The sequence below is a fragment of the Eubalaena glacialis genome, chromosome 3 (genome assembly GCF_028564815.1).
Source record: "Eubalaena glacialis isolate mEubGla1 chromosome 3, mEubGla1.1.hap2.+ XY, whole genome shotgun sequence".
Lineage (NCBI taxonomy): Eukaryota > Metazoa > Chordata > Mammalia > Artiodactyla > Balaenidae > Eubalaena > Eubalaena glacialis.
Window position 1 is genome coordinate 41,578,858 of NC_083718.1, and position 16,404 is coordinate 41,595,261.

General features: G+C 47.2%; 1 protein-coding gene across 7 annotated transcripts; it reads right to left on the reverse strand.

The window, feature by feature from the left end:
- On the reverse strand, positions 1–15,813 carry IRF6 (interferon regulatory factor 6). Of its 7 annotated transcripts, XM_061187498.1 has the most exons (11): positions 15,503–15,813; positions 12,693–12,760; positions 11,863–12,032; positions 11,540–11,623; positions 10,819–10,995; positions 7,019–7,223; positions 5,864–5,992; positions 3,682–3,840; positions 2,232–2,624; positions 1,399–1,517; positions 1–743 (listed from the first exon to the last, which is right to left on the reverse strand). In XM_061187498.1, the coding sequence occupies exons 5-11, from the start codon at positions 10,990–10,992 to the stop codon at positions 519–521; spliced, it is 1,404 nt and encodes a 467-aa protein (XP_061043481.1). In that variant the 5' UTR covers positions 10,993–10,995; positions 11,540–11,623; positions 11,863–12,032; positions 12,693–12,760; positions 15,503–15,813; the 3' UTR covers positions 1–518. The 7 variants fall into 7 exon arrangements, with proteins under 7 accessions (XP_061043481.1, XP_061043483.1, XP_061043480.1 ...); XM_061187500.1 differs by lacking the exon at positions 12,693–12,760 and having other exon boundaries at positions 15,589–15,813; XM_061187497.1 differs by lacking the exon at positions 12,693–12,760.
- Between the last annotated feature and the right edge of the window lie 591 nt (positions 15,814–16,404).

Genomic DNA, 16,404 nt, shown 5'->3' on the forward strand with positions numbered 1-16,404 from the left:
TCAGTGCTTGAGGGAACTTTAATGAAAGAAAAAAAAAAAAAAAAAAAAAAAAATGTGGTGCAAGAACGAGGCAGAAATGTTCTGTTCCAGGCAGTTTGGCCTTGTACAAGTAGAATGAAGTCACTGAGTCAGAGTTTTAAAGCTGGCATTATTTCAGGCATCATTCCAACTCCTTCATTTTGCAGTAATGAATCTGAAGCCCAGAGGCTAAATGACTTGGTTCAAGGTCACACCACTGGAAGCAAAGCTGCAGCTAGAACCCTGGTGTCCAAACTCCCAGGCCAAATCTCCTTCTACTACATTACACTACCATGGGGAGGTTTAAAAAAGAAAGGGAAAGTATGAAGGGTGATTTTTCCATAAATTAAATCAACTTTAAAAGCTAGGCATATTTGGAGAGTCAGAGAGTACTAATATTGTTAGAAAGAAGACAGGTTTAAAAGCTGGTTAAATCTGACTAATAAAAAATATCCATATGTACAATACTGTAAAAAAGAGAAGGAAGATGGCATTCATGATTACTGGGCTGGCAGGGCAGGGGATAGTTGCATGCTGGGGGTGGGCTGCATGGGCTGCCAGCTTTCCTGGGTTTGAAGGATGCGGTACAGCTGCTTCAGCTGAGCAACAATGTTATCCTTGATGTCTGGAGTTGAGATCTGCAGGCGGACACTGCCACTGTCAAAGGATCGTGTGAAATCACCAGAAAACATCTCATAGATCATCCGAGCCACCACCGGAATGACCTGTTCAGGACACAGAGCACACAGCTATCCACTGAGGAAAGGGTATTTTTAAACAGCAGGAGGGGCCCAAGATTGAAGGAAGGACCAGTGAGGCTGTGGGGAAGCCCACCACTTTAATGTCTAGATACTGACTATGCCTTCATCTCTCTGGACCATCCTGCCAAGGTTCACGTTAGAATTTGGTTCAAATGAAGGTAAAGAACCTAGAAGTAGCATCACATCACATGCCTAAATAAATAACTGCTTATTTAGCAAGACTTTTACCCAAATTTCATCTATTGCCTGTCTTGATGCACAAATCCACAGCCAAACCCAAGTGGTCTTGCTGCCACTTTCCAGAATAAGAACACGTTCTTAAAAGTACCTCAAAAGGTTTTTCTAAAAGAGCTAGAAAGAGTCATATCCTGTTAGGTTTCAGCAAGACTCTAATGTCAGTAAGAGAACAAGGTGTCCCCTGAATCAGTCACTTGCTTTGAGGACACTGTATTCTCCAGCCTGGTCCTACTGTACAATGTACAAAGCTCAAGTTGCTACATCTGATGGGATTAAAACCCACAGAGGCTGATGGATCCTCACTCAGGGCTCAAGCCCAGACCTAGAGGCTAAAGCATTGATAAAAAGGCAAAGAGTTGTTGACACATTATTATCTCCTCACCTGAACCAAGATGAGTTTCCTTTCCTGAGGTTTCCCATCTGGCCATTCTTCCCCAAAGCATAAGTAGATCTCAAATGGTGGCTGTTTCTCTATCTGTCCTTTCTGGTGGGCAATGAGATCTGCAGAACATGGAAGAGCATGGAGTTTGGTGTACTGGGTCATTCCACACCTACTCAGTAAATACTTTCTTTTATACTGTCCAGAATAGTAGCCACTGGCCACAATATGTGGGTATTGAATTTAAATTCATTAAAATTAAATAGTTCCTTAGTCACATTAGTTACATCTACATACTCAATAGCCACAGGTGGCTAGTGGCTACCATATTGAACAATACAAATATAGAACATTTTCATCATTTCAGAGGGTTCTATTGGACATCACTTACACCAGACTTAGGGTTCAAATCACATTGGAAAATTCACATCTCAGTGGTCTCCCTAAATATGTCTGCTTAAATTTGCCACTCAAATATGGCCCAAATGAGAAGAGTATATGTTTTGCTGATTATGATGAACAGGGTCACCTTCCAAAGTTCAGGATAAGCTGGTAGAATTTGGGGAGCAATAACAAGGCTGTCTCCTCCTTCTGCCAATAAAGGAGCCACAACCACCTAAAACTGGCTTCAAATACATAGCTTTGGAGTGGAACACCCTTCTTTGTTGCCCAGGTCACTTTTATTTTTCAGAATCAAGGTCCCCTTCTACCTTGACTTCCTCCAGAAGAAACTGTTTGGTGAAGATCTTTGCAGAGCCAGGAAAGGGGGGCAGGAAGGAGGAAGACATACTTGCAGGGAGCAGTTCCCACCATCAATCGTCTGAAAAAAGACTCACCACTAAGGAACGTTTCCAGACAAAACAGTTTGACCTTCTTTTGTCTCTCGATCAGGTTGGGGGCAACAAGCGATGGGGCACATGGCCCAGACCAGTACACCTTGCACTGGCACAGCCTGATGGCATAGATGGCATGACCGCTGACCTCCAGGATCAGTCCTCTGTCCATGACGTCTAGCAGCTTGCTGGTGAACAGCTTCTGCTTCTCATTGGTGATGTGCTCCGGACCTGGGAACTTGACCTGCTCCAGGCTGACGGGACCAAAGAGCTCCTCCTGGTCAGGCATGGGACCCAGGTCTCCATAGAAGAGCCGGCAGCCCTGGGGGTTGCTCACCGTCATGGTCTGCGCATACTCCTTCCCACGGTACTGAAATTTGATGTCCAGGTCAGTCACTGCAAGGTGAGGGGGGACAGTGAGAGTCCTGCTCTGCTGCTCTGCCCGTCCATCCCTAAGACTCATGCAAGTCCATCAAGACCAAGCCACCTTTCAACCAGCGTTCAGGAAGGCCACTGCCATAGTTATCCTTCCTGCAACAAAGGGAGACATCAACATATCCCTGGAATAGTCACTCAAAAGGCTGCCTTGAAGCAAATAGTTCAAATTCCATCTATACTATCTCTGTTCAGTCACCACACCCTAACAGCTAGAATTTCTCCAACCAGAGTTCTGGGTCCTGGTCTCCCCATTTTGTACTGACTGAGTCTTTACATCAATAGGCATTGGAAGGAGCTGAAAACTAAGGCAGCATCTGGTTTGTGTATCATTTTTGACTCACTGTTTAAAGAAACCAGAGGAACAATAAGCAATACCAAGGCATATTTCTGAAAATTACACAGATGAGCACACACTGTTGATATGTTCTAATAATATATCATAGAAGGACACAGTTCACAACAAAGTAAATTTTCACTCAGCTAGAGTCCATTGAACCCTAATAGGTCTTATCAAAGCTATCAGCCTCTTGGACAAAATGCTAGTACTCCCCTGGCACCTCCCCTACCATGTGTAGTGTGAAAGGGAGGTGCAATGACAATGATTCTTCACCGAGATCAATTTGTACCCAATTCAGAAAGAGATTTTCTCTGGGTCCTAAAGTCTCTCAAAACCCAAGAGCCTCCTTGACCAAATCCACAGTCATTCACCTCCCCATCCCACAACTGACCTTGTCCTCAAATCCCCTAGGCAAACTGATAAACCCAGGCCTTCCGCCCACCTAACAGGTGAGTAACCTAGAGCTGCACAGCACCAATCAGAGCATCCCTATGGGCAAGTAGGTATGGGCTAATGTTTCTTTAGTTCCTGATGACTCATCAGCCAGCCAGGAACCAGACACAGAGGCTGCCTGGGGGACTATTCTATACATGGCAAAGAAATGGAGGCAGAAGGTGGGGCAGGAAATGGACTGTAATAGGAGCTGAAGATCCAGCTAGGAAATCAAGGCTCACTTACTTGGGAGAGAGCTGATCCACAGCTCTGGAGAGCTATAGAAAGGCTGTATAGGTGCCTGGGGTACTTCCATCTCCAGAGGTTCCGTTTTGGGCCACACTGCTTCGGGGCTGCAGTTACCCACACTGCAGTTACCCACACTGGCTGGTGCTATGGGAGAACCTAGAACAGAAGGATGTGGGTGAGCAGGCAGGAGCACCACACATGCATATCACCTGGGTCCGAAGCTCTAAAACCTAAAAGGTCCAACATTGGACCACAACTCAGTGTGGCAGCCCATCAGTAATTCCCCCAACAAACACCAAAAGAAATAAGGTTCCCCTGCTTCTGCTTCCTCATCTTATTAGTTCTCTCATAAACTCATAATTCTGAAAACATGCATTTGCTGATGATTAACAGACAAGTGGGTACTCTCTGGGGTTAAATTAGAACAGGTATGAATGAGAGATTCCCTGTTACAAAATTTGAACCCAGCAATTAAATAGCAACTGGTTGTCTTCCATAAAATGAACTCAACTAAATTGGTTGATTAGCTTCGAGTAAGTGTTAATGTATAGAAATTCCTTTAAAAACAAACAGATACTTTTTTACATGCATGAAACATCTGGAAGGATACTCAAGAACCTGGAAAGATCTGTCTCCTCCAGGGAAGGAACTGTTCAGACAGGATAGAAGGAAAGCCTTTCAGCTGATTTCCTTTTTGTACCATTATGAATTTTAAACCATGTAAGAGTATTATTTATTCAAAAGTATCCAGTTAAAGCTTTTAAAAGAGAGAATGAAAAACACATCCTATATCCCTGCTATTGTCAAAGTCGGCTCACTCCAAAGTTTACAGATTTTTCCTCCTAGCCTCACCTTTTAAGCATCTATTCTTCAACAATTCTTCTTCCTCTGCCCAACAGCTCTGAAATCACAGAGGTTAAGGTTTCTTTGACCCTCTGTGTACGAGTCTGGTTATACCTATGTACCCATTTTACTTTTTTATTTTTAATATATGTTCACATGTTTCCATAAAGGATCCAAGGTGGCCCATAACATAAGGCCACACAACATTAGCTTAAAAAAACATGAAAAAAAAAAAATGGGAAATCAGGATCCTGGAAATGGGTTGCATCCTTTTAAGGGGTGAGAATAACAGAATGAGTCAGCCAAAGATTTGGGAAAGGATCTCACATTTCCAAATGTCCAAATCTTAAAATTGCACCAAGTGGGAATGTAGCTGTGGCAATATTAACCTGAGAGAGCTCTATGATCGTTGTCTTTACTCATCACTTGGTTGCAAAGTTATAAATGACAGGGTAAGTGAAGGAGGGCAAGTAGACAGATAAGAGTCATTTCCTGATTCTCAAAAGAAGGGGCATCACCTAGAGTAGGGTACTCCAAAATCCTACAGGAATCATCTTGATATACTAAATTTTCTAGGTGGCAAAAGTATCTCATTTGACCCTAGCAGTCAGATGGAACTTAGAAAAGTAGTGAAAAGCTACTCAACTGAATGCAAGTCATATGACTTGCACGTCAGTGAAAAGTTCAAGTGAAGATGCTGCGGAAGAGCAATTCACCTTGTGTCTGAGCATCTTCAGAATGTGCAATGGGAGATGCAGTACCTGCTCTGTCTCACAGTGACCCTCCAACCTCTAAACTCATCTTTCCTGGGAAGCTGAATTCAAAAAGTCAATTTAAAAAAAAGATAAAAGTCTCTAGTAGATAAATTTTATCAGAGCCTAGTATTAAGAGCTGTAGAGCCACAAGTTTCCCATGATACAGCCTTAGCAGAGGCTGTTAAGGCAGTGACAGAAAATTTATACCGAGGGAGATAGCAGAAGAGTTTGCCTACAATTCACGAAAATGATCTCTGCACTTGGCCTGAAGGAAATCAGCAAAATTTATAACAGCTTGTGTATTTGTATGCGGGATTGAGAATGAATTTAATTTTTTAATTTCTCTGAATTATCACATAAGATTCAGAAGATGCTCTCTCTGCCTAGAAGCCACCCCACTGGGATAACTATGCCTACGGAGTTCCTTTGCCTATGACTCCTACTTGCTAACAGACTGGCAGCCTGGCCACAGGGCCTGGTCGCTGCTCCCAGTGCAATGGTGGATACGGTGTCAACTGTTGCAAAATCAAAGCCCCTTACATCCTCTCCATGCCTCTGTCCCACCCCGCACCCCCACTCACCATTGATGTTCAGGAAGGGGAAGGTGTCCTGGATGGGAACGTGGTGCTGTGACTGGTCCAGCTCATCTTCCTCATCTTCTTCATCCGCATCATTATCTTTCTCATCCCAAGGAGCAGATCCAGTGGATCCTACCCGAGAAACAGACACACACACACACACACAGGTCACAAGTGAGCCGCTTACATTGCACTGTCACCCCTGCAGCTGACCCACTGTTCAAGCTAGGCACTGCCAGTACAGAGGCTCCTTGGGTTCAGTATGCACCCTCAGTGCCAAAGAGTGGGAACCAAGGGTGTTCACCCCACTCCCAGCTCCTCCTACGGAGCCCCAGTGCAAGCTCTCATCCCCTCCCCTATCCAGGAGCTGCAGACCCTACTCCCTTCTCCTAGAAATCCTTTAATTCCTACTCTAAACCCCTTTCTACACATTAGCATCCCTTCTAAGGACCCAAGGACCACAGCTTCTCTCCTTTGTAAGCTTAATGTGAAGACAGACCCTTCCCTCATGGCAGAGCCTCACTAGATTCACTGGAGGTCAAGTCTAAATTATCTGGCTCTTAGTCAGAACTTGCTAAACATTGAGTAAATATAGGGATCAGGTGGTATTCTCCTAGGAAAAATACCATACAAAGTAAATAATCACTTACCCATCATTTATAAAGAGAACTTAATAGCCTTCATAATGTCATGTCAATTGATTCTTAGAACAGCCTTTGAAATACGCAGGAAAGATGAGAACTCAGATTTTATAGTGGAAGAAGCTGAGGCTCAAAAGGTCAAATGACTTGATTCAATGTCCCACAAGTAGTGAAATGGAAAGAACGAGGTTTATAACTCAGACCTTCTAAGTTTTAATCCCTCCTTCTTCTAAACTATCTGGCCTCTCTTCTCAGTGTTGAGTCCCAAGAGAAGTTATTTTTTACAGAACTCAATACCCGCTCTTCTTTCTAATGCTTTACTGTTCCACTGGGTGAGCAGGAAGACTTTGCTGAGTTTATATCTTTTGTTCTCTGGGTTCTTTCTAGGGACAGGATTTCTTGCTTTACCAGTCTTCAACTTTGTAAACGAGGAGACTTTCAAGTCGACTATCGCTTTAAGGGTCCAGCCCGGAACCTGGCACACTGTCCACCTTCTCCCCAGCAGCTGGGGCCTCACCTGGGTTAATGATTGAGCCCTGGGGCTGGGGGATGTCACACACTTGATATATCTTCACTGGGTTCATGGGCACCTCCTTGGTGCCGTCGTACATCAGGTTGAATTCCCTGCTCTTGTTGAGCGCACAGCGGAGCTGGGCCTTCCATTTAGCTGGGTCGGGGTCGTCCACCCCTTCCTGGTACTTCCCTGTCTCCACAGCCCAGGCCTGAGGGATAGGAAACTGCAGTGAGTGCCTGCTTGTTGCCCAGAAACACTGGAAAGTGTGCCCGCCCTCCCTCATACAGACACAGATACACACAGCCCTGCCTGACCGCCCCATCACCCCAACTCCAATTTACAGAGACTGCAGCAGGAAACACCACCCTGGGGACCAGGCAAGGCAGGGCCTGAGAGAAATGAAGCCAAATGCAAATACAATCTTTTAAAAAGAGGAGCCTCATCTCAAGTGCTTGTGCCAGCATCACCTGTCAAGACTACAATGGCCATAATGAAGGGTTGAAAATAAAGAAAAATCTGGAACAAATATACACCAAAATACTAATGGTAACTTTTGGATAGCAGGATTTCAGGTAATTTTGTTTTGTTTTGTTTTGTTTTACTTATTTGTTTTTGACATGAATTGCTTATATAATAAGAAGAGAAAGGGAGATGGCATATGATATGAAGAATTTAGGCTTGCTGTTCCCTCTCCCTTCAGTCTTCAATCTGATGCACAAATAACTACTGAAACCAAGTACCTTTAGGAGTAGCAGCCCATAGGAGGGCAGGAAGCACGCTCTGGGGGTTCAGCTTGCCTCAGTGGGAGGCTGAGGGCCTCAAGTCCTAATAAACTCACACCACCTGCCTTTCCCTACTTCCTCAAACTCCCACATTGGGAACATTTTGCTGGGAACACCAGTGGCTGGTGGCCTGGGCCAAAACCAGTGTGGCCCCGCCTCTCTGGTTTTCAATTTCCAGGTCTAACAGGCATTTATGTGTCTGTTCACGGGATATCAGCCCTCCCCCACTGTTAACGTATCTCAGATGTCTACGCTTTCTTCAGGGGTGTGACGTATGTGCTGGTGCAGAAAAGGGGGATGTCTTTTGCAGAGGACTCAAGATCAGGAAGCACACGGCAGCTTGTTCAAGTGGAGAGGGCATATTGCTTGTCCAGTCCCAACTCCCCGCCTCCGCTCCTGAATGTAGACTGCTTCCTCAAGCCGAAATGGAATTTTTCCGGCCCCATCCTTTGAGCTCTCTGGTCTCCCTCAGTCAATCCCTGCAGAGCCTCACAATCATGAGGAAGCTTCTCCCAATAGCCAATCTAAATCCTTCTCCTCCAATTCACTCATTTCTTCTTACCATCTTCTCAGATCTGGGGGCTCCTCCACTTGATGTGCAGTATGGAATGAAGCAGTTTGACAAAGCTGCTGCCCTTGGGCACTCAGCAGGCTCCATTCCATCCAACCCCCTGTAGGGGATTTCAACCTCACCCTAGTGAGTCCCTAGTGTCGGAGAGGCACATCTCCAGTTGCACCTGGCAGTACCTGGCTGCTGCCTCCTCACGTTTTCCCCTCTCTTTGTTTGATCCTCCGTGCCCACTCCCCCTCTGGCCCCATCCAGCTGGCTTGGGCTGTGCTGACTTTGGCACAGGTCTGCAAAATTTCTGTGGCTCCCTGAATCCCTGCCCCTCCACAGAGAGCAGCCAGACTAACTCAGAACCACAGCCCCAGACATCCTGCTCACAACACAGCCATTCCCCAGGGCCCACTCAGATGATGCAGAGAACCTGGCTGATGCAGCAGAGGGTGGTACCCACCACATGACAATCATTGTGCTTTATAAACATCCCTTATTCAAACCCATTCTGAGTCTTGCTTCTGAGATTCTGGTCACTGGGCAGGTCCCTATTTCTCTTCCTAAAATGGACACAGTCTCTGCATTTTTATGGCAATTTACGAGTCCCTTCCCATACAGATTTCACTCAATTCTCACAACAATCCTGTGAGGCAGGCAAGACTGGTTTTATCCCCATTTTACTGAAGGGGGAGCTAAAGCCCAAAGAGATTATGTGACTTGTCCAAGACCACACATGCAAGTGATGGTAGTAGGATCTGAAGCCAGGTCTCCCAGCTCCTGGTCAGAAGGGGCCGTCTGATAATGGGGGAGCTGATAGGCCTGGGTTCAAACCCTAACCCCACCACTTATTGGCTATGTGACTTTGGCAAGTTACATAGCCCCTCTGAGACTCAGCTTTTGCATCTATAACATGAGGGTGCCGCCCCCCTTACAGTGTTGTCGAGAAGCAAATGAGATAACGGACCTAGGGTATGGAGCAGGCACCCACTTAATGCTAGTCATCACTGCCCACACCCCATATCCTGCCAAAGGCCTGTCAGAGCTTGGGATCTGTGAAAGCACCCTCACTCTTCTCCTGACACCCAGGCCCTCCCTTAGCATTCTGCAAACAGATACACAGATATCAGTAAGACAAAGCAGCTTCCCACAGCCAATTTTTCCTCAAGCCCTAAGCATACAGAACATTCTCACGAGTGGAGCTTTCAGGAACCAGCCTCCTCCCCATGGCCAGCCACCACCAGGCACTTCAACAGCAAGTCTTCAGACCAAGGCCACAGCCAGAGGCCAGCTGGGCCAGGGCAGGCCCATCCCCCTCTGATGCCAGCTCCAATAAATGGTGCTGATTTATAGATGTTTTCCTTACCACTTTCATATCATTATTTAATTTTTACATTAAAAGCATTCATTTACTTTCTAAGTATTCACAGGCCAATTTTTTCTCCACCTCTCACCTCTACACCCAATATAACTGAGTTGGGTGGGAAACAACTCTAGGTTGGCTCTCCTTTGTGGTATGAGTCCACCTTTCCTGGCCCAGTCTCAGCAAGAACCTGGAGCATCAACCTTGAGAGGCTCAGGGTAGGGACTGGATTTCACTTCTGACTTCCAGCTTATAGTCAGGGAAGAAATGGGGAAACTCATTTCTCCATGCCTTGGGAGTGCAGGAACTAAAGCTACTCATGAGTTGGAAGACTGACCAGCACAGAGAAGTTGGTCTGGAGCAGAGGCATGGGCTCCGGAGTTACAAACCACATAATACCCCTTCCCACAACGAGCTTCCCACCTACTTCTGTCTTAGACTTCGGTTTCACTTACATGTTATGATATACCGTGTGATTCAATCTTATTTTCAGTGAAGCAAAATAACTCTCACATCAGAGCTACTCTTCAGTTAAGAAAACATATTTGTAGAATAAAAACCTGTAATTAAATCACCTTTCATTTTTAAGCGGAAGTTATGGATGGGGCAAAGTGTTTTAATATCAGAAGAAAAACTTGCAAAGCACCCTCAACACCCATGCTACAGGCTGTTAGGAGCCTGCTAACACTCAGTAGTTCTGCCCTGATCTGGACAGCCATTCCTGGGCCAGAGCAAGAGCCCTGAGCGAATGAAGGGTTGATTGCTGGCTGACCCTCGGGAGCTCTAGAACAACCACAGCATACACGCACTTACAGGAGTTTAGCCAGTCACACCTGGGATCCCCTGGGACGTGAGTTGAGTAGCTTTGACCAATGGGAAAGAATAAATGGCCTCAACCATAACAGACATGCCCCAACAAGAGAAATTACTATGCCTGCTAAGTTTGCCCCCACCCCCCCATCATAAACATTCTCTTTGTTGCATCAGCATTTTGGATCTAGTACTTCTTCAAGCCAAAACTGAAAACAGAAGAACAAGAAACCAGAAAGGTCTGAGAGAACTGGAAAACACTTTAAGTCAGATGGTGAAAGAAGACCTTTACCTTGAAAATGGTATTTTCCTCCTCCTGTTGGGGGCTATGCCGGGTGGCATGTTTCCAGGGAATCTGGAAGCGTTTGGAGTCCCTATGTAGCCAGATGAGCCCAGGGTACAGGCCACTATCCACTTGGGCCACCAACCAGGGCTTCAGCCGAACTCTGCGGGGGTGGAGAGCCATGATCTGGGTTGGGGGGAGGGGGAAGAAATGGGGAGAGGAGAATTAGGCCAGCCCCTGGGAAAGTTCCCAGCCACTGTTCCCATATGATAGAGCTACAGTTTCATTAGATTACAGCAAAGAAACTAAATATGGGAATAAACTGTGCCAGGTGGGGAAGAAAAGAAAAGAGGGTAAAAGGTTCTTTTGATTCTTATTCCAAAGCCATTTATTTTTCATGCTCTAGCCAAATCAGACTTATCAGGTAAGTAGATCACATTTCTTCTATTTAAATCCTAAGGCAGAAAAATAAAAAGATGATGTCATCCCTGCTGGAAAACAGTCCTTCCGCAAGTACCAAGGGAAGAGGAGAGAAACTGTTCTTTTCAATCTCATCTCGGGAGAAGGAAGAAAAAAGTTATGGAAACAGCAAGTATATAGGCAAGAACTTGAAGCATGCTCTCTTTTTAGACAACTAAGGTGAATGGGAATATTTTAATAAGAAATGACAGCATCGTGAAGAGAGAGAAGAAGGCGAGGGATGGTCCCTGGTTCCAAAGTCCTCACTTACATAGGTGAGCAGGCAGTTGTATCCACAGGAATCTGAGAGCTGGGCCTCAAGTCAGTTTTCCTTTCTCTGGGCCACCCAAAGGTTCTGCACCAAAAAAAAAAATGTCGGGGGGGGGGGCGTGTCTGAGCTGGTTATCCCCACCGACAATCCAGTGTCTAGGACAAGGCTTGGGAGCACTGGAGACAAAGTGTAAGAACCCTGCCCTGTACCTGAGTCTGGTAAAGCTAAGATGCCCTAGAATGATCAAATACCACAGTTCCTAACCCTAGAGTACTAAAACCAGTCATAAGACAAGCTCTGTACTGCTAGGATAGCCTCCTCACCTGGGTCTGTTTACCTCCCCACAGAGGCTGAATTGAACTGATTGGTTGCAGGAGCCAGCCTGGGTAAAGTCTGCAATTGATTCTCATAAAGGGCATAGCATAGCAGATAACATTCGGTGGCAGCGGTCAGCACTCACAGCGGGAAACAAAGGCCTGCCCAGATTGGGTGCCTAAAGGAAAAAGCAGTTACCGGAGAAGTGTTTGCCTGGGGTGTTGTGTTTAGATTTTTTGGCGTTCTCATTTCTCTTTGTTTTTACTTCAGGTGAGAAAGACAGGCCTGCAAAAGAACGTTCATTCAACAAATATTTGTCCGTCAGCTGCTGTGTGACAAGGGCGACATTAGTTACTAAACACAATGTTCTCATCAGACTCCCTGAAGAAATCCACATTGGAATTGCTCAAACATCCAATGACCTGAGAAAAGGAAGATAAATAAGTCACCTTCCCACCCAGAAAGATTCCCACCTGGATCACGGTTCAGAAACCAAACCAGCTGAGTCAGCTGAAGGCTCCCCCTTGGAGGAACTTAGCTTAAGGGGTGGGTCCTAAGGCCACTTCTCTCCCCAGCCAGGCTCCCAACACATGGGAAAACTCAAACCCAGCTCGGTCACTGGCACTTTAAGAGCAAGGCAGGACCTGCTCTCACCTGAGCCTTCTGACCCAATTACCGAGTTCTGCAACTGAAACCTTCCCCCCTGGGAGCAGCTCACAGTGGGCAGGTGAGGTGGCACTCGGTATTCAAGTGCCCCCCACCCCCATGTTCTTGGCCTTGGTGTAGGTTGCTCTGTAGGTCAGCAAAGTCAAGCTATCAAACCATGGAGAACATTTACCTTATAAGGAGGAGGGAATGCATATTCTCCCCAGGGCAAGTTCTAGCCTTCTCTTCCTCAGTCCTTGCCTGCGGGAAGGGGGATGGGGTAAGGGAAGAACAAAGAGAACAGGGAAATGGGCAGCAAACTGGTCCACCTAGTGAGGGGCTTTTGAGAATTTCTGTTGCAATATTGGTCAGTCTTGTGTCGAGGTCTGGCAGATACGTGAAATCCACCTCTTGACAGATCATGGGCTTTGAAGAAAAGGGCTTATCCTAGTTGATCCACAGCACATCAAAATAAATTAAGGCAACCAGGCCAACACAAGGAACTGCACAGAGTGATGGGGAGGGAGAGGCAGCCACCCTTAGAGGTCGATGACTTAAGATCTAGAGCCCTGTGTTCTCAGCATTCTCCCAAGATGGCAGTACACAGGAGCAACGCTGCCCCAGCCTCCTCCTCCTCCATGCCCCACCTCCATCACAGCTAACCCTCTCCACCTTCTGAAAGTCGACCAAGATCTCCTCCACCTGCCACCCAGTACCTTAGACTATAAGAACAGGCAGAGAGGGAAAATTTGGAAGCAACCAAAATCACAGAGAAAAATATCTAATTAGACATTCATAGGCTGCAATATCAAGTAGCCATTAACATCGAGGCATCTGAAGAATTTTTACTGGATTTGGGAAACTGTTTAAATATGTACTTAAGGGGGGAAAAGGCATCATACAATATTGACTGTATAGTAGTATCTCCATCTTGTAACATAACATGCACTTGTGTATATAAGCACAGAGAATTTTTAAAAGGGAAAGAAGTAATACATCGATGCAACAAGAAGTTCTTAGTGGTTACCTGGTGATAGGACTGTGGGTGAATTTTATACGTGCCTAAGTACTTTTATATATGATTCACATTTTCCTACAATGACATGTTTCGATTCACAATTTAAAAACAAAACACTACAAGTAGTATTTTTTTTAACCACAGGAAGCTAAGACATTTCTTGGCCACTGGGAGATATAAAAGATGATGGCCTTCAGCTAATGAAACCATGGTAATAACAATCCTCTCTATCTACATAGGCTTAACACTTTTTACATGCGCTTTTATTTAACGTGTCTGATTTCATCCTCATAATGAAATTATCATCCCCATTGTTATCATCCCCATTTTACAGCTGGGTTAACTGAGGCACAGCAAAGTGTTTTATCTGGGGCCTGGACCCAACACTTGTGAGTCAGAGTGTGCTGTACCATATCCTGCCACTGCACCCAGCCTTCTAAGTCCCTCCCTTCTTCTATACACCAAGAAAGTAAATGAAAAACATCAACAAAGATCCAAGCAGCACGGAGGGCCAACGAAGTGGTTAGGGAGGAGACTGCATGACACCCACCCTTAAACACACCTAAACCAGAGTTCTCTTTCAGAACACTCTCAAGACCCAAATCCCAATGCCCACAGAACAAGCTCAGCCTAGTTTAACTCAGCTCTGGTATCTCTAGCTGCCACCACAGCAAAATTCAAGGCCTGTGTCTCCAACAGGTATTCAACTAGCCAAAGAACAAAGATTTAACCCATCCACTCCCCTCATACTGGGCACTGAGCAGGGACACTATTAACCTCCCCAAGGCATAAACCATCCTCTCTCACACCCCCATTCCAGGGAACAGGTCCCCTACAAACACCCATACTGCCACCTCTGCAGCCCCTGCCCAGACTGGTTTCCAGGAACACAGCCACCCCAAAGCCAAGATTCAGTCGTCAATGGTTTTGCTCAGAGTAAAACACACCCCCTCATTTCTTGCAGACAGGCCTCAGTAGTGGTCCTGCTTTTTCCCTTCCTCCTGGAGAGACCTGAAATGCCATCTTCCAAGTTCCCCAGTCTTTCCTCCATTTAGTTTAGCCCTGTTTAGGGGTAAATTCTGGGCCTCTAGCCATAATTCCCACGCCCTGCCTCCCTGCTTGATTGAAGTTGGGGGCTGGAGAGAGGGAGCTACAGGGTACAGGTGCTGCTGTCACGCATTATACAAACATCGAAAACTACTCTCCTGGGTCAGCACCAGCCTTCACCAACCCCTACTCAAACGCCTTCTTCCTCTCCCTTCCCTGGCTTCCACTTTTGACATCCACCAAGAGAGCAGGGTTGGGGTAGGGATGACCCCTTTACCACACAGCAGGCTCCCTGTAAACAGTGGCACCCTGGGCCTGCTTTCCAGTCAGGCCTGGAAGACATTCCCCACTTCTCTATACCAGCCCTCCAGCCGTTTCAGGCGAAGAGGGCCTCACCCCCAGAGCAACCACGCCCGGCGCCACCCTCGCCAGCACGTAGCTTAGCTACTTGGAAATTCACGGGTGTCTCTCAGGCCCAGGGCAGGGGCCTGACTGTGCTAAACAAATCCCTGGAGATGAAACAAACTGGCTAAAGTGACTGGCCGCCCCGACGCGCAATTTCCCAAAACACCCACTAAGATCAAGGGCCGGCCGGCCTGGGAAATCCCCTCTTCGGGATCCAGGGGCCTGCGGAGCAGTGAGCTGGGAGGACCACCGTGGTGGAGGAGCCTTAGCGCTCCCCGACGGTTGGTGGGTAGGGGCCCGAGAGCCGCACACTCCAGTTGGGCGGGAGGGAAAGGGAGTCGACAGAAGTAGGGGGTCGGTAAGGGCCCAGCGTCCCCGGGCTAGGACCGCCCGAAAGCTACCTGAAGCAGAGCGATGGGCACCCAATCAAGCAGGGAGGCAGGGCGTGGGAATTATGGCTAGAGGCCCAGAATATACCCCTAAACAGAGGGTATCCCCAAACAAAAAGATGTCCTTAAGCAAGCTTTCCTCACCCCCACAAACTCTGGAGGGGACGCTTCTTCACCGGCGGGCGTGTCCTCCCTCCCTCAAGCGAGGCTCCAGACGTTGGCGTCCCCACCTTTCTTCAATCCGGCTGCCAGAAGCGAACGTCCCTCCAAACCAAGTCCCCAGTCAGGATCACCCGTCGCCACTGCTATCCTCGGCCGGTTGGGCAAGCAACACCTGGCTCTGCGCAAGTAGGGACTACAGGCTCCGCTCCCAGTCCCACACCGGCCCTCACCTTCCCCGCCCAGGTGAGCCAAGCTCACGTCAGCGCCTCGCCTCGGGACGCCGCGGACCCATCCACCGTCCGGCCACGCCTCCCAGGTGTGGACACGCCCCCCTGCGTTCAGGATTGGCGGGATTCGAGAAATATGATACTATGCGTTCCTGGGCGGCCCAGCCCCGCCCAGCCCCTTCCCCACCGCCCTCCCCCGCTTCTAATCCGGGCTGAGAAAATTCCGGGACTGGGGTCTAGGCCTGACCCCTTGGGGCTGGTGGTCTTCTGAACTGGAAGCGACTGGGAGGAAAAATAAGTCGAAAAGACTTAGATCTAAGTCGAGAAGGTGCCTCCCTTCCTTCATGCCCCATAATCACCCTGCGGTATGGAGATGGTTAACTACAAATAAGGATTTAGAGAATCTGGGTTGGCCCTAATACCTGTGGGCCTGTATAAGTGGAGTGGGGTATGGGGAAGGGACTCAGGACACTTGGTCCCTTCTGAGGGAAGCCCTGTGGCTTCCAGGGCAGGAATTCTGCCTTCACTCTGCCTTTTACCCCTATGACCCTGAGTGAGTTGCTTAGCTGCTCAGTTTCAGTTTCCTCATCTATTCAATGAGAATAATAGTCCTGCCTTTTCCAAATACTATCAGGTAATGATTAAAAGCATGGCCTC

Coding starts and splice junctions, on each gene's coding strand:
- IRF6 (XM_061187501.1), bottom strand. CDS start 10,992: ATGGCTCTCCACCCCCGCAGAGTTCGGCTGAAGCCCTGGTTGGTGGCC. Junction 3,841..5,863: donor CCCCTTCCTGAACATCAATG/GTGAGTGGGGGT, acceptor CTTCTGTTCTAG/GTTCTCCCATAGCACCAGCC. Junction 2,625..3,681: donor GTGGATCAGCTCTCTCCCAA/GTAAGTGAGCCT, acceptor CTCACCTTGCAG/TGACTGACCTGGACATCAAA.